This window comes from Macrobrachium nipponense, chromosome 48 (genome assembly GCF_015104395.2).
Source record: "Macrobrachium nipponense isolate FS-2020 chromosome 48, ASM1510439v2, whole genome shotgun sequence".
In the NCBI taxonomy this organism is placed as follows: domain Eukaryota; kingdom Metazoa; phylum Arthropoda; class Malacostraca; order Decapoda; family Palaemonidae; genus Macrobrachium; species Macrobrachium nipponense.
Genome location: NC_087223.1, coordinates 8,933,434 through 8,952,231, shown reverse-complemented (window position 1 = coordinate 8,952,231; position 18,798 = coordinate 8,933,434). Strand labels below are relative to the sequence as shown.

The window sequence follows — 18,798 nt, the reverse complement described above, 5'->3', positions numbered from 1 at the left end:
TAATTCATAATGATAATAATGATATGGTAGGAGACAATCTTTTAAACAGGTTTCATTGAATGTTATTGCTGCTGCTTCAGCGGCATTGATTTTGTAGAGGTTTTTCTTTCTTTTTCTTAGAGCGGCTTTTTCGTCACTGTTAAGGCAGGTGAGTAATGCACCTACGTTAGTCATTATATAATGTCGGAGGTGGTATGGGTGAATAAAATCTGAGAGTATATTTCATAGAGTTCCATATATTTTCTTTATAATTCTGATAAATTCTTACATGTATGATCCTAGTTGTAATTATATATCTCTCACGACGTTTCGTATGCTTCTCCAGACATCCTCTTGGTGAAGGGTGAGTAGTGAAGGACTCTGGTAGGTTGTGCAGTCCATCTTCCTTATATTCAAGGGGTTCATCAAGTGGTCTTCTGCAAATCAAATATTGGTTTGTTGCGAGTGCAGAGCTGCTCTCTCATTGGCTGTTGGGGGCCAGGTTCAAGTTAGTATCAGGACCTGCTTGTTCTTTGCTGTAGTCTTGTTGACAGATCTCCTGGTTTGTGTGACGTCGTTACTGGCCGAATTCTGATTGGCCAACTGCTGTGTGATGTTACTGGTGGTATTATTTTGATTATTTTAATTTTCTCCATCGGGGTTGTCATTGCTGGTGTCACTAGTCTGTTGTGGAATGGTGATATATCTCCTTTTGTTGGTGGTAAGAGAGAAATACCTCTTGCGTAGTGTTTAAGGAGGGCTTGTGCTCTTCAATGAGGATTGCCTCAAGCAGATGGAGGCTGCGCAAGTCAGGTGCTTCCCTGATTATCTGTGTATTTAAGATAATGTTGTCACAAGTTACATCTAGGTTGTGGGTTGTTAAGGTGTGCTCTTGATGGCACCCTTCTGTGCATGGCACAAGATCCATTTCGCAAAACAAATAGAGGTTATAAAATAATCAAAATAATACCACCAGCAACATCACTCAGCAGTTGTCCAATCAGGATTTGGCCCGCAATGACGTCATGCAACCCCAAAGATATGCAAGACAACACCAAAGAACAAGCAGGTCCTGAGACTGACTTGAAGCTGGGCCCCAACAGCCAATGAGAGAGCAGCTCTGCATGCACAACCAACCAAAATTCAGTTCACTGAAGACCACCTGATGAACCCCCTGAATATAAGGATGATGGACTGCACAACCTACCACAGTCCTTCACTACTCACCCTTCGCCAAGAGGATGTCTGGCAAACCAGACAAAACGTTGTGAGATACATATAATTACAACTAGAATTACATATAAGAATTTATCAAAATTATTAAGAAATATATAGAACTCTACAAAATATGCTCTGATTTCATTCATCAATACCACCTCCAATATTGCATAATGACTAATATAGGTGAAAAAACTGTTTTATAAGAAAATAGGACAAAAACTTCTGCAATATTAATGCTGCTGATGAACAATAATAAATAATAATAATAATAATAATAATAATAATTTTAAAGAATAATATAATAATAATAATAATTTTAATAAAATATTTAATAATAATAATAATAATAATATAAGGTGAAAAGCTGTTATAAGAGAAATAGACAAAAACTTCTGCAATTTAAATGCTTGCTGATGAAGCAATAAATAATACTAATAATAATAATAATAATAATAAAATAATAATAATAATAATGATAATAATAATAATAATAATAAATTAATAATAATAATAATAATAATAAGGTTGAAAAAGGCGTTATAAGAGAAATAAACAAAAACTTCTGCATAATTTTAATGCTGCTGATGAAAGCAATAACCCATAATAATAATAATAATTAATAATAATAATAATAATAATAAATAAAAGAATAAATGCTAGAAGTAATTCCCTTTTTAAACATTTTTATTTTTTGAAAGTGATTGCTGCCTCAGCCGTATTAATTTTATAAAGGTTCTTCTCTATTTTTGGAATCATTGTTTTCTCATTGTTGCTTAAACTGGTGAGCAACGCACCGAAGGTTGACTTATCTCAATTAGGTAATAGTAAAAAACGATTGGATTTTTATTGGTAAAAATTTCCAGTGGGGGTAGTCAAATTTTTGGGTATATCCCATAGAGTTTATTGTAGATAAAATTGATGTTAAATTCTATTATTTTCTATTCTTTTTTGTGGGGCCACGACGTTTCGTCTAAAAACACCTCAGACATCCTCTTGGTCGGAGGTGGGTGAAGGACTGAAGTGAGAGGATTATTACTTCTGCTTTCATTGTGGCGGTGCAGCGGGGGACTTCGTACCGCTGCCTGTTCATTGGCTAGTGAATGGGAACTGCTTTATGATTGGCTGCCTTGCTGCGGGTTGAAGCCAGCTCCCAAGCGCATGATCAATAGGCGCGCCGATCTTCTCAGCTGCATAGCATCACGCTAGGCTTCATTTTGATTGGTCAAATGCCGCATGTCACTGCTGGTATTATTCATGGTATTAATGTTGTCTTCAGTGATATTTTCCTCTTAAATTGGGGCGTTTTCGGGCGGCAATATGGTGAAGTTTGCCATTACTGGTGTGTTCCTTCACATGCAAGTCGAGAGCAAAAAGGCCACCTGTGTCGTATTCATGGAGGGCTTTTGCTCCTGGATGAGTAGCGCCTCCAAAAGGCATGTGAAGGAACACACCAGTAACGGCAAACTTCACCATATCTCCACCCGAAAACGCCCCAATTTAAAAGGAAAATAACACCAAAGACGACATTAATACCATGAATAATACCAGCAGTGATGTCACACGGCCTTTGGCCAATCAAAATGAACCCTGGTGTGATGCTGTGCAGCTAGAAGATCAGTGCGCCTGTTGAGCATGCGCTCGAGAGCTGGGCTTCAGACCGCAGCCAGGGCAGTCAATGCATAAGTTAAGCCAGTTCCCCATTCACTAGCCAAGAAAAGGCAGTGGCACTAAGTCACCCGCTGCACCGCCACAATAAAAGCAGACAGACTCACCCTCTCACTTCAGTCCTTCACCCACCTCCGCCCGAGAGGATGCCTGGGGTTTTTCAGGCGAAACGTTGCGGCCCCCCAAAAAGAATAAAAAAGAATAGAATTTAACATCAATTCCACCTGCAAAAAACTCTACGGGATATGCCCAAAAATTTGACTACCCCCCACTGGATTTTTTTCCAATAAAAATCCAATCGTTATTTACTATTACCTAATTGAGATATGTTAACATTCGGTGTGCTCACCAGTTTGCAACCATGAGAAAACAATAATTAGAAAATAGAGAGAAACCTTCATAATAATAATATAATAATAATAATAATAATAATAATAATAATAATAATAATAATAATATAATATAGCCAGTAACTACAGGCCTATCACCTGCCTACCAATAATGTGGGAAGTTACTAACAGGTATCATCAGTGAAAGGCTATACAACTACCTAGAGGAGACAAACACCATCCCCCACCAACAGAAAGGCTGAAGAAGGAAGTGTAGGGGCACAAAAGACCAGCTCCTGATAGACAAAATGGTAATGAAGAACAGTAGGAGAAGGAAAACCAACCTAAGCATGACATGGATAGACTATTAGAAAGCCTTCGACATGATACTACACACATGGCTAATAGAATGCCTGAAAATATATGGGGCAGAGGAAAACACCATCACATTCCTCAAAAATACAATGCGCAACTGGAATACAATACTTACAAGCTCTGGAATAAGACTAGCAGAGGTTAATATCAGGAGAGGGATCTTCCAGGGCGACTCACTGTCCCCACTACTCTTCGTAGTAGCCATGATTCCCATGACAAAAGTACTACAGAAGATGGATGCCGGGTACCAACTCAAGAAAAGAGGCAACAGAATCAACCATCTGATTTTCATGGACGACATCAAGCTGTATGGTAAGAGCATCAAGGAAATAGATACCCTAATCCAGACTGTAAGGATTGTATCTGGGGACATCTGGATGGAGTTTGGAATATAAAAATGCGCCTTAGTCAACATACAAAAAGGCAAAGTAACGAGAACTGAAGGGATAAAGCTACCAGATGGGAGCAACATCAAACACATCGATGAGACAGGATACAAATACATAGGAATAATGGAAGGAGGGGATATAAAACACCAAGAGATGAAGGACACGATCAGGAAAGAATATATGCAGAGACTCAAGGCGATACTCAAGTCAAAACTCAACGCCGGAAATATGATAAAAGCCATAAACACAGGGGCAGTGACAGTAATCAGATACAACGCAGGAATAGTGGAATGGACGAAGGCAGAACTCCGCAGCACAGATCGGAAAACCAAGAAACATATGACAATACACAAAGCACTACACCCAAGAGCAAATACGGACAGGCTATACATAACACGAAAGGAAGGAGGGAGAGGACTACTAAGTATAGAGGACTGCATCAACATCCGAGAACAAGAACCAGCACTGGGGCAATATCTGAAAACCAGTGAAGACGAGTGGCTCAAGAGTGCATGGGAAGAAGGACTAATAAAAGTAGACGAAGACCCAAAATATACAGAGACAGGCAGAATGACAGACAGAACAGAGGGACTGGCACAACAAACCAATCCATGGACATACATGAGACAGACTAAAGAAGAACTAGCCAGCAATGACACATGGCAATGGCTACAGAGGGGAGAGCTAAATAAGGAAACTGAAGGAATGATAACAGTGGCATAAGATCAGGTCCTAAGAACCAGATATGTTCAGAACGATAGACAGAAATAACATCTCTCCCATATGTAGGAAGTGCAATACGAAAAATGAAACCATAAACCACATAGCAAGGAAAGAATGCCCGGCACTTGCACAGAACCAGTACAAAAAGAGGCATGATTCAGTGGCAAAGCCCTCCACTGGAGCCTGTGCAAGAAATTATTTTCAATGATTAGTTTTTGTAGTGTTTTCGTCCCTGTTTAGAAATATTGCATAAGAGGGAAGGTCTATACAAACACACAAATATATATATATATATATATATATATATATATATATATATATATATATATATATATATATATATATATATATATATATATATCTATATATATATATATATATATATATATATATATATATATAGATATATATATATATATATATATATATATATATATATATATTATATAATATATATATATATATATATATATATATATATATATATATATATATCTTTACAACAATACCACTTATCAAGCCTTTTGTACAACACAGAGGACAATCAGTATTTATTTGCATATTATTAAGTGTAGCATCAAACCCTTTCCTCGCCAGCCCCCACCCCTAACCACCACCCCCCTAAAAACTACGAACCCCCCCCCAAAAAAAAAAAAAAAACCAAAAAAAAAAAAAAAAAAAACAGGGAATTTACCTCCTCAGTTGATTAATGGGCAGGACTTCAATTGTTCCCAGAGAATGAATCGCTGGGACCTATGTGGATTCGCTGAGAATTTGGTTCTAAAAAAGGAATTTTGGATTTATTTCGTATTATATCGTAATATATATTTTCTCATCAGGGTCTTGTTTACAAAATAGTTTTCACGCTTGTTTTTATGTTTACTCATGGACACTATATACGTAGATATATGTGTTGTTAGATATGCATATATATATATATATAGTATATATATATATATATATATATATATATATATATATATATATATAAATAAATATATATATATATATATATATATATATATATATATATATATATATTTATATATATATATATATATATATATATATATATATATATATATATATATATATATATATATATATATATATATATATATATATATATATATATATATATATATATATATGCATATCTAACAAACACATATATCTACGTATATAGTGTCCATGGGTAAAACATAAAAACTAGCATGAAACTATTTTGTATATATATATATATATATATATATATATATATATATATATATATATATATATATATATATATGTGTGTGTGTGTGTGTGTGTGTGTGTGTGTGTGTGTGTGTGTGTGTGTGTGTGTGTGTGTGTGTTCAATTACGTATATGCAAAAATGTTTCCAAATGTATTTCAAATTTATGATGAAATTTTAAGAGAAAGACCGTCATAGTTGTTCATTCAATTCAATTATATATATATATACATCTATTTATATATATATAGATATATATATATATATATATATATATATATATATATATATATCTATATATATATATATATATATATATATATATATATATAATTCTAAGTCTCTCAAAAAAAAGCCTCTAATATTTCTTGACAAATTTCACTTTCTTGAACAAACTTCATTTTTTTAATCATTCACCCTGAAAAATCTGACATTAAATTCGATTCACCCCTTTGGGAAGAACGTACTGGTCAATAGACAGAAGTAAATCGATTGATAGAGAGATAGATAGAAAAGATAGATAGATAATATGAAAGAAAAAAATAGATAAATAGGCAGATAAATGCCATTAGGAAATAAATGCACTTTGTTAAAATCAATACATCCTCACTCACCTGACTCCTCGGGACACAGTATTTTGACTGTTTGTTTTGGCGATAAGCTTTCCCTGCCCCCACCTTTCCCACACCCCCACCTCACCCCCCTTACTAACAGAATGAGAGAGAGAAAGCGAGCGATAGAGAGAGAGAGAGGGGGGGAGAGAGAGAGAGAATAATGTTTCCAATATACATTAGGTATTCGACTTGGTATAAGAATAAGAATTGAGAGAGAGAGAGAGAGAGAGAGAGAGAGAGAATAATGTTTCTAATATACATTAGGTATCTATTAAGGAATAAGATGAGAGAGAGAGAGAGAGAGAGAGAGAGAGAGAGAGAGAGAGAGAGAGAGAGAGAGAGAGAGAGTAAAAGGAAGAATGATTTACAGAGAGAGATTGGGAGAAAGAGAGAGAGAAAGGTTGAGAGAAGCAAAAGACTGTGAAGTAGAGAGAGAGAGAGAGTGAGAGAGGTAGAGGTGAGAGTAAAATGAAGAATGATTGATAAAAAGGGATTGAGAGAGAGAGAGAGAGAGAGAGAGAGAGACAGAGAGAGAGACAGAGAGAACAACGAAATAATAATACTAACCACAATAACCGTTCGGGTCACTGGCCGTTTCATCCCCAACTCCTAAGCTCAGGAACATTCTAAGTGCTTATGTGTTCCCATATCCCTCCGCCCTTCCCCTTGCGAAAGAATTACTCTTCCCTCCCTTCGGGGTTAGAACCCACTCTCTCCTGTGTTCTCCCGTGAGTGTAATTACATTGAATAAGATATAATTACATCTTTGGGGAAAATAAGTTATTTAACCTCCCCTGAGGATTAAGTTACTGATACCAGTAATTACACTAGTTAATATGATGACGATAATAATACTAACGCCTAAAGAAAGAATTATTTATTTATTAATTGTCCCTAGTTATAACAATCATCAAGAAAGTTGCAGTGCACCTGATTAAAGAAAAGGCATTTCCTTATAATAAACAACACTTGTAATTATCCTTTTAGACAAGGAGGAAGGTAAACTTTCCAAAGCTTAGCATTTATATATCAGATGAAATCAACTGTAAAACATATAGCAATCTTGGCATGTATTATTATAGTTTATTTACCTCAAACTTTATAATGATTCTACACAATTTAATGACATCATGATTTTCCCATCTTTGGTATCTGTAGGCCATATCTTATATGTGCTGTGCTGATCACATTTCTTGTAGATCTCCAATTGTTATGTCCCAATTCGTCATAAAATGATATGATTTCGTAACAGAATTGAAGAAATGTGGCAAAAACTGATATGTATAAGCTCCAAAAAGTATTTGCGATCAAATGAATCCAAGGCTGCAGTAAAATTTCAGTGGACAAAGTCCACAGAATTATCCCACAAAGTCTATGCATAATGTAAGTCTAAGAATCAAATCAAATAACAATGAAAAGAATCTGTGTTATATTGCTCTTCAAATCCTATACAGTTTTGTAAATAATCAAGTAAAAGACTAGTTAACAAAATTTCTGTCTTTCTGCTCTATATGTCCAGTGCAGTTAGTGATTTCAATAAACTAACATGAGAGAGAATCAGTGCCATGCTGCCCCAGGAAATACTGCACAGACTTGCAAGCATAAATCACTAGAGCAGACAAGATCTCTGTCTACAGTTTCCGTGCAAAGAGTGGAAGGGGTCAAATAAAAGAGCATCGACAAAATTGTTACTTTGCCAAATCCCTGTGGCAAGAGTTCAGAGAATCAAGTAACAGATGGGTTGGCAAAGCCTACTACCTTCCTTTTCTCTAGATCCTTTCTGGTATGCATCCTTACCACCTCATCCCTGTGGGATCAGCTTGGCAGATGAACAGAAGTTGTACTTTTGGATCTTGGTCATCAAGTTCATTCATGTTGGTTCGCATTGCAAACATATTCCCTGCTGTATACCATGCTTGAACTTTCCCAGCAAGCTCAGAATTCGTGTAGTACGTTCCGTCACCCCACCTGGGACCATTGATCAAACTTACCATGTCAACCCAAATCTCTGGATTTCCGCCTGCAAGAAGGGTAACACTGAAGTTAGTGATGATGCTACCGGAGATGGATTGTGGGGAATAGGAACCTCCTTGGTTCGAGTCTCCCACTGGATGGAGATTGAGTGTGCTTGGAGCAAGGGACAAAGAACTAGAGATGTGGCATTGATTGTGATGATAATGATGATTACTGAGCGAGCTTTGTGCGTCGATTCAAAGCTCGCAAAGGGAGAAAAAAGTTAGGCTACAGACTGACTTATGGGATTGTATGATACTCTTCCTAAACTGGAATGAGTGAAGATAGATGGCAATACAAACATAACAATGAAGGTTAATTCATAATGATAATAATGATATGGTAGAAGACAATCTTTTAAACAGGTTTCATTGAATGTTATTGCTGCTGCTTCAGCGGCATTGATTTTGTAGAGGTTTTTCTTTCTTTTTCTTAGAGCGGCTTTTTCGTCACTGTTAAGGCAGGTGAGTAATGCACCTACGTTAGTCATTATATAATGTCGGAGGTGGTATGGGTGAATAAAATCTGAGAGTATATTTCATAGAGTTCCATATATTTTCTTTATAATTCTGATAAATTCTTACATGTATGATCCTAGTTGTAATTATATATCTCTCACGACGTTTCGTATGCTTCTCCAGACATCCTCTTGGTGAAGGGTGAGTAGTGAAGGACTCTGGTAGGTTGTGCAGTCCATCTTCCTTATATTCAAGGGGTTCATCAAGTGGTCTTCTGCAAATCAAATATTGGTTTGTTGCGAGTGCAGAGCTGCTCTCTCATTGGCTGTTGGGGGCCAGGTTCAAGTTAGTATCAGGACCTGCTTGTTCTTTGCTGTAGTCTTGCAGATCTCCATGGTTGTGTGACGTCGTTACTGGCCGAATTCTGATTGGCCAACTGCTGTGTGATGTTACTGGTGGTATTATTTTGATTATTTTAATTTTCTCCATCGGGGTTGTCATTGCTGGTATCACTAGTCTGTTGTGGAATGGTGATATATCTCCTTTTGTTGGTGGTAAGAGAGAAATACCTCTTGCGTAGTGTTTAAGGAGGGCTTGTGCTCTTCAATGAGGATTGCCTCAAGCAGATGGAGCTGCGCAAGTCAAGTGCTTTCCCTGATTATCTGTGTATTTAATAATGTTGTCACAAGTTACATCTAGGTTGTTGGGTTGTTAGGTGTGCTCTTGATGGCACCCTTCTGTGCATGGCACAAGATCCATTTCGCAAAACAAATAGAGGTTATAAAATAATCAAAATAATACCACCAGCAACATCACTCAGCAGTTGTCCAATCAGGATTTGGCCCGCAATGACGTCATGCAACCCCAAAGATATGCAAGACAACACCAAAGAACAAGCAGGTCCTGAGACTGACTTGAAGCTGGGCCCCAACAGCCAATGAGAGAGCAGCTCTGCATGCACAACCAACCAAAATTCAGTTCACTGAAGACCACCTGATGAACCCCCTGAATATAAGGATGATGGACTGCACAACCTACCACAGTCCTTCACTACTCACCCTTCGCCAAGAGGATGTCTGGCAAACCAGACAAACTTGTGAGTACATATAATTACAACTAGAATTACATATAAGAATTTATCAAAATTATTAAGAAATATATAGAACTCTACAAAATATGCTCTGATTTTATTCATCAATACCACCTCCAATATTGCATAATGACTAATATAGGTGAAAAAGCTGTTATAAGAGAAATAGACAAAAACTTCTGCAATATTAATGCTGCTGATGAAGCAATAATAATAATAATAATAATAATAATAATATAATAATAATAATAATAATAATAATGATAATAATAATAATAATAATATTAATAATAATAATAATAATAATATAGGTGAAAAAGCTGTTATAAGAGAAATAGACAAAAACTTCTGCAATATTAATGCTGCTGATGAAGCAATAATAATAATAATAATAATAATAATAATAATAATAATAATAATAATAATAATAATAATATGCTAGAAGTAAACCCTCTTTTAAACATGTTTTATTGAAAGTGATTGCTGCCTCAGCCGTATTAATTTTATAAAGGTTCTTCTCTATTTTTGGAATCATTGTTTTCTCATTGTTGCTTAAACTGGTGAGCAACGCACCGAAGGTTGACTTATCTCAATTAGGTAATAGTAAAAAACGATTGGATTTTTATTGGTAAAAATTTCCAGTGGGGGTAGTCAAATTTTTGGGTATATCCCATAGAGTTTATTGTAGATAAAATTGATGTTAAATTCTATTATTTTCTATTCTTTTTTGTGGGGCCACGACGTTTCGTCTAAAAACACCTCAGACATCCTCTTGGTCGGAGGTGGGTGAAGGACTGAAGTGAGAGGATTATTACTTCTGCTTTCATTGTGGCGGTGCAGCGGGGGACTTCGTACCGCTGCCTGTTCATTGGCTAGTGAATGGGAACTGCTTTATGATTGGCTGCCTTGCTGCGGGTTGAAGCCAGCTCCCAAGCGCATGATCAATAGGCGCGCCGATCTTCTCAGCTGCATAGCATCACGCTAGGCTTCATTTTGATTGGTCAAATGCCGCATGTCACTGCTGGTATTATTCATGGTATTAATGTTGTCTTCAGTGATATTTTCCTCTTAAATTGGGGCGTTTTCGGGCGGCAATATGGTGAAGTTTGCCATTACTGGTGTGTTCCTTCACATGCAAGTCGAGAGCAAAAAGGCCACCTGTGTCGTATTCATGGAGGGCTTTTGCTCCTGGATGAGTAGCGCCTCCAAAAGGCATGTGAAGGAACACACCAGTAACGGCAAACTTCACCATATCTCCACCCGAAAACGCCCCAATTTAAAAGGAAAATAACACCAAAGACGACATTAATACCATGAATAATACCAGCAGTGATGTCACACGGCCTTTGGCCAATCAAAATGAACCCTGGTGTGATGCTGTGCAGCTGAGAAGATCAGTGCGCCTGTTGAGCATGCGCTCGAGAGCTGGCTTCAGCCCGCAGCCAGGCAGTCAATCATAAAGCAGTTCCCCATTCACTAGCCAAAGAAAAGGCAGTGGCACTAAGTCACCCGCTGCACCGCCACAATAAAAGCAGACAGACTCACCCTCTCACTTCAGTCCTTCACCCACCTCCGCCGAGACCCGATGAGGATGCCTGGGGTTTTTCAGGCGAAACGTTGCGGCCCCCCAAAAAGAATAAAAAAGAATAGAATTTAACATCAATTCCACCTGCAAAAAACTCTACGGGATATGCCCAAAAATTTGACTACCCCCCACTGGATTTTTTTCCAATAAAAATCCAATCGTTATTTACTATTACCTAATTGAGATATGTTAACATTCGGTGTGTTGCTCACCAGTTTGCAACCATGAGAAAACAATAATTAGAAAAATAGAGAGAAACCTTCATAATAATAATAATAATAATAATAATAATAATAATAATAATAATAATAATAATAATAATAATAATAATAATAATAATATAGCCAGTAACTACAGGCCTACAACCGCCCTGCCCAATAATTGTGGGCAAGTTCACTAACTAACGGTATTCATGCAGTGAAAGGCTATACAACTACCTAAGGAGGACAAACAAACCCCATCCCCCACCAACAAAAGGAAACCTGAAGAAGGAAGTGTAGGGCACAAAAGACCAGCTCCTGATAGACAAAATGGTAATGAAGAACAGTAGGAGAAGGAAAACCAACCTAAGCATGACATGGATAGACTATTAGAAAGCCTTCGACATGATACCACACACATGGCTAATAGAATGCCTGAAAATATATGGGGCAGAGGAAAACACCATCACATTCCTCAAAAATACAATGCGCAACTGGAATACAATACTTACAAGCTCTGGAATAAGACTAGCAGAGGTTAATATCAGGAGAGGGATCTTCCAGGGCGACTCACTGTCCCCACTACTCTTCGTAGTAGCCATGATTCCCATGACAAAAGTACTACAGAAGATGGATGCCGGGTACCAACTCAAGAAAAGAGGCAACAGAATCAACCATCTGATTTTCATGGACGACATCAGCTGTATGGTAAAGGAGCATCAAGGAAATAGATACCCTAATCCAGACTGTAAGGATTGTATCTGGGGACATCTGGATGGAGTTTGGAATATAAAAATGCGCCTTAGTCAACATACAAAAAGGCAAAGTAACGAGAACTGAAGGGATAAAGCTACCAGATGGGAGCAACATCAAACACATCGATGAGACAGGATACAAATACATAGGAATAATGGAAGGAGGGGATATAAAACACCAAGAGATGAAGGACACGATCAGGAAAGATATATGCAGAGACTCAAGGCGATACTCAAGTCAAAACTCAACGCCGGAAATATGATAAAAGCCATAAACACAGGGGCAGTGACAGTAATCAGATACAACGCAGGAATAGTGGAATGGACGAAGGCAGAACTCCGCAGCACAGATCGGAAAACCAAGAAACATATGACAATACACAAAGCACTACACCCAAGAGCAAATACGGACAGGCTATACATAACACGAAAGGAAGGAGGGAGAGGACTACTAAGTATAGAGGACTGCATCAACATCGAGAACAGAGCACTGGGGCAATATCTGAAAACCAGTGAAGACGAGTGGCTCAAGAGTGCATGGGAAGAAGGACTAATAAAAGTAGACGAAGACCCAGAAATATACAGAGACAGGAGAATGACAGACAGAACAGAGGACTGGCACAACAAACCAATCCATGGACAATACATGAGACAGACTAAAGAACTAGCCAGCAATGACACATGGCAATGGCTACAGAGGGGAGAGCTAAATAAGGAAACTGAAGGAATGATAACAGTGGCATAAGATCAGGTCCTAAGAACCAGATATGTTCAAAGAACGATAGACAGAAATAACATCTCTCCCATATGTAGGAAGTGCAATACGAAAAATGAAACCATAAACCACATAGCAAGAGAATGCCCGGCACTTGCACAGAACCAGTACAAAAAGAGGCATGATTCAGTGGCAAAAGCCCTCCACTGGAGCCTGTGCAAGAAACATCAGCTACCTTGCAGTAATAAGTGGTACGAACACCAACCTGAGGGAGTGATAGAAAACGATCACACAAAGATCCTCTGGGACTATGGTATCAGAACGGATAGGGTGATACATGCAAACAGATCAGACGTGACGTTGATTGACAAAGTCAAGAAGAAAGTATCACTCACTGATGTAGCAATACCATGGGACACCAGAGTTGAAGAGAAAGAGAGGGAAAAAATGGATAAGTATCAAGATCTGAAAATAGAATTAAGAAGGATATGGGATATGCAGTGGAAATCGTACCCATAATCATAGGAGCACTAGGCACGATCCCAAGATCCCTGAAAAGGAATCTAGAAAAACTAGAGGCTGAAGTAGCTCCAGGACTCATGCAGAAGAGTGTGATCCTAGAAACGGCACACATAGTAAGAAAAGTGATGGACTCCTAAGGAGGCAGGATGCAACCCGGAACCCCACACTATAAATACCACCCATTCGAATTGGAGGACTGTGATAGAGCAAAAAAAAAAAAAAAAATAAATAATAAAGAATAATAATAAAATAATGAATGAATTAATAAATACAATAATAATAATCATACTATAATGGGCGTAATGTCTGTCTGTCTGTCTGTCTATCATTCAATCACGACCAAACGGCTGGTCAGATGGGCATGAAACTTGGCAGGGTTATGGTGGGGACCCCTAAGATGATTTGTAATGGGGTTTCATCCAACCTACCCCCCTCCTTTGTAGGGGGTGAGGGTGAGAAGGGATTCCCTTAAACGGAGCTCTTTCTGGCCGTGAAACGAGGCTGGTTATTCCCGTAGACTTAGTTATTTTTCGATTTTTATTACATAATTTCTGTACAACTTCCCCGGAGAAAGTTGCAAATATTTCAGTTCGAACACAATAGAAGATGAAAATTATTATCCTGCCAATGGACATAAGAAAAAGGAAACTGACAAGTTCCTACTTTCTACTTTTTTTGGGAAGACACAGGATCATAAGAGCATTTATCAGTAGCCATAACGCACTGACATACAAGTTGCGTCTTTGCAGTAACATAATGAAAAGAAAGATACTTTATTATTCGTATCACCGTGCAAAGTAATTGACAAAGAAACGAACCAATGAAGATCCCTGTTCCATTAAATGAAAGTCACCGACAAGAGAGAGAGCCATTTAACGACATTTATGCACTAAAATTTTTTAATTTTATCTTGCTATCGAAAAATGATAAAGAGAAAGAGAGAGGAGATAATTTGTGATTTGAGAGCTAAGAAATCCGATAATCCCATCACCGTCTTCGTTACTTGACTTACATTGAGAGAGAGAGAGAGAGAGAGAGAGAGAGAGAGAGAGAGAGAGAGAGAGAGAGAGAAATATCATTAAAAGAAGGGAAACAACAATGAATAAGAATTTCACTGCGTTCAGTGATTGTCCCTTGAATTACATTACGAGAGAGAGAGAGAGAGAGAGAGAGAGAGAGAGAGAGAGAGAGAGAGAGAGAGAGAGAGAGACTATTCGCGTAATCGCCCTTATTTTAATATTGCTGAACAAATAGTACATATAAATTTTTCACTTCTGCACCCGTATTTTATCACCCATCATAGATGGGTAAGGTTAGTAGTAATAATAATAATGATGATAATAATAATATGGAGAAATATCGACATAACTTTGGATAAAAATCAATTAAATGACTTCTAAAAGATGCAAATAACTTCATTTATGATTGAGCATTATCTACTCTAATTATCTAATAATGCAATGACTCATTTAACTTCAAAATTTTTATGAGAGAGAGAGAGAGAGAGAGAGAGAGAGAGAGAGAGAGAGAGAGAGAGAGAGAGAGAGAGAGAGGATTGCTTACCCATCTGTTTCCTTATTTGTTCTAAGACGTTGTACTGAGACATCTTGAGAAATATGGCCAATCTGTGACTCGGAATCCTGGCACAAGTTGACTTCGCTTCATCGAAATTTTTCACGAAATTGGGGACTACATAGAGGTACCCATCTGGTCCGGGAGTGTAGGATTGATTTGTAAAGGAACCTGTAATGAATTGATGGTCCTTTGTTAATTGTCGAAAGTGCCAAGTTGTGAATAATGCACGTGCGGATAATTGAGGTAATATTTCAAGCATTTTAGAAATGTCATGACAAAATAACACACATTCTAAAGTTTGGTCAGTGCGGCAGGTGAATTCTGTGTGTGGGAATATGTATATGTATATGTGTATATGTGTGTATATATAGATATTTATGTGTGCGTGTATGTATTTCATACAATGAATCAGAGAAAAAGCAGTTTAAAAGTTAGTGGTCTCCTGTGGATATCAGGAGAGTTAGAAGTTCCTCAAATGCTTGGATAAGAGTTGTGAGTAGGGAGGGAGGACAAACATGAGCATTTCTGGAACGAAAACACATAAAGCAAATACATGAATTTCACACAAGTCCCTTGCGTCAAGGGACACTGAAGGAGGCAAGGTGGTGATTATGATGTTATATAGATCTGTAATGTATATGTGTGTAGGTGGGCTTGTACAAACCTGGCTAAAAGAATTATTATCTTACTTGTGTGGTAAGCAACAAAGCTTCCAGGACTTGACGTGAAGAAACATTCATGAGGCATTTTGTCAGAAAGGATACATCGTTTGTCCAGTGTATTGTAAGACAATGTAACACAGCCTGTCTTTGCCCAACACATATTACGACAAGTACCTGGAAAGGAGTATAACAGTCTTAAGAAAAGTTCTTGGAAAATTGGACATCTGACGAAAAGCATTTGGATTCCTCACGCAGGTACTTGAAGAGGGATAAGGGCATGGAGAGAGGTAAGGAATCCTTAAGACAAGTAGTTGGAGAGGCTATAAGTCCTCTTGAAACAAAACCTTGGAAAGGGAGAAAGGTTTTCTTCGGACAAATAATCAGAAGGGGAAAGGGTCCTCTTTAAAGAATTCTCGGCTCAAAAGGATCTTATCTCTTTCTAAGTTCCTATCCTAAGAGGAAGTTTTCTATGAGTTTTTGCGTTAAGAGATTTAATTGGAAATTGATAAGGTAATCTTGAGACAATTTTATGGAAGAGATAAAGTATTCTAAAATAAATACTTCTGAAGGGATAAGACCTCCCTCTCCCACAATTCTGACCAGCTTTAATTCACAAATTTTCACAAAGTTTGTTTTCGAATTTTAAAAAAAGCTATGATGCTTCCCCATAGAGCTATTTCAGTGCAATCTCAGAACTTAAAAGCAACGCCCTAGACTGTACTCTGATAGACGAAAATGCGAGAGCTCCTCCAATACAATTTATCCAAAGACATAAAAACAAATGACTGGACTCTCGTATTTTGCACAGAAAGTGATGAACAAGAGTGTGCTCGCACATCATTTTGACCAACAGTTCACAGAAAAGGACATTCCCCTCTACTCTGTCCATAAAGTGAAAAGCAAACGAGCTCTCTCACATGCTCTGTCCACAAATTGATATAGAAATGAGTTATGTCACAAGTTCTAGCTACAAGATGAAAGGGAAATGACTTTTCTCACATTCGTTGGGGACAGTGCCATTCCACAAGGCGCTTCCAGTCGAAGAATTTGTGTGTAACGTAACGTGTTGGACCAACACGATGTCGCCTCGGCGAGAATTCTGGACAAACAAAAGTGGTGCCCCTCCCAGCACTGCGACTGCTCCTGCCATGATGAGAGCTAGGAATAGCTCCAGTGTGTGTTTTGACATGGCTTGTATCGTCTGAAATACCGTAAGTATACTTGTTTGAGAATTTCCTCTTGTATCAAGTTAAAGCACACATGTACAGCAATCTAGGCTATCAAGTTTCTGGATGGACACAAATTCAGAACTTGGCAGATAGTGACCGATTGTTTTCATATGGTTTCTATGGAGATGTATAATTATACTACTACTACAACTACTATCACAAATAATAATAGAAGATTATTTTGTTCAATTATGATAATACTATACGGCAATGTCCGATTAACCTCCTACCTCCGGCCTGTTCAGCTGCGTTTCCCAAGAGCAGAGGGTGAGATGTTACCTGCTACGTGTCACTTCCTCAATAGCATTCTAGCACAGACAGCTCGCGAATTAGTAGATCGCCAAACAGTTCGCAGCCGCCCTAATGGTTCTCTCAATAGCCTCAATTGTGCTTCCAAATCGATACGAGCAATCTGGAAAGCTGCTATACACGTATACAGGGTAACGCCTTTCATGGAGAGGTTTATAGATCTGGAAACTTTGAAGCAAGTAATCCAGCCCAATTGGAGACGAGAAATTTCCAAAAAAAGGATGAATTATGGGACCACGGAAAAGGGGAAGAGACTGTAAGATTCAGCTGCATATTAAAAGTAAAGGTTGTTTATGTCACGCAAATCTGTGGATCATCAGTTGGCAAAGACTGAATGTTTATGGGGAAGGTATTTGCATCCGCAATTCCACGATGGATACCAGTTTCAGATAAGAGCGTAATTAGGTCAAAACCAGTGACTGCTTCACACTTGTTATTTTCAAACTCTTATTCACCTGATATAAGCAGCACCTTAGCAGCCTTTGGAAAGCACACGAACAAAGAACAATTATGGCTCCGCTTGGTGGAAGTTCTCTCCATAAAGATATTGATTAGTCGACGATCTGTATTGTCTTCTAGCATGAAATAACTACCTTGCATACATCTCTATGAGTTTCACAATGGGATTGCTAAGTGATTCATGGCCTGGGTGTCTTGAATAGCCAGTTTAGGCAAAGTGTCACAACGCCTTAATGGATGGCAATGTACATCATTGCTCGAGTCTGTATTATGTTCACCTTTAAGGTAGATGCTAGACTCGTAACCACTTAAATGGTTTCTGAAGCCATTTCCAGGCAACAGGAGTAAATACTGGAACTTGCAGTATACCTGTAGCAAGGGAGAGAGAGAGAAAGAGAGAGAGAGAGAGATCATTCATCGTAAACAATGATGAATTATTATTGATAGCTAAGACAAGTTACACAGTCACAAATAAATATTGCTAGTTTTCACAATACTTTAAAATAATTTTTACATTGATTTATCCACTACCCAGTTAGCCATTTCCTCTAACAGGTTGGTATCACAGACACACAAGATGTTCACTACCTCATTCACTGTATTATTATTATTATTATTATTATTATTATTATTATTATTATTATTATTATTATTATTATTATTATTATTATTATTATTATTATTATTATTATTCTTA

The 18,798-nt window shown here is 37.6% G+C and overlaps 1 protein-coding gene across 1 annotated transcript; it reads right to left on the bottom strand.

Annotated features, from left to right (window-relative positions):
- Positions 1–8,247: 8,247 nt before the first annotated feature.
- LOC135204931 (uncharacterized) lies at positions 8,248–17,689 on the bottom strand. The gene is made up of 5 exons (XM_064235178.1): positions 17,564–17,689; positions 17,104–17,305; positions 16,132–16,278; positions 15,431–15,610; positions 8,248–8,549 (listed from the first exon to the last, which is right to left on the bottom strand). The coding sequence occupies exons 2-5, from the start codon at positions 17,291–17,293 to the stop codon at positions 8,323–8,325; spliced, it is 744 nt and encodes a 247-aa protein (XP_064091248.1). The 5' UTR covers positions 17,294–17,305; positions 17,564–17,689; the 3' UTR covers positions 8,248–8,322.
- Between the last annotated feature and the right edge of the window lie 1,109 nt (positions 17,690–18,798).

Coding starts and splice junctions, on each gene's coding strand:
- LOC135204931 (XM_064235178.1), bottom strand. CDS start 17,293: ATGTCAAAACACACACTGGAGCTATTCCTAGCTCTCATCATGGCAGGA. Junction 15,611..16,131: donor CTTTGTTGCTTACCACACAA/GTAAGATAATAA, acceptor AATTCATTACAG/GTTCCTTTACAAATCAATCC. Junction 8,550..15,430: donor ACAAATAAGGAAACAGATGG/GTAAGCAATCCT, acceptor CCCTTCTTGCAG/GCGGAAATCCAGAGATTTGG.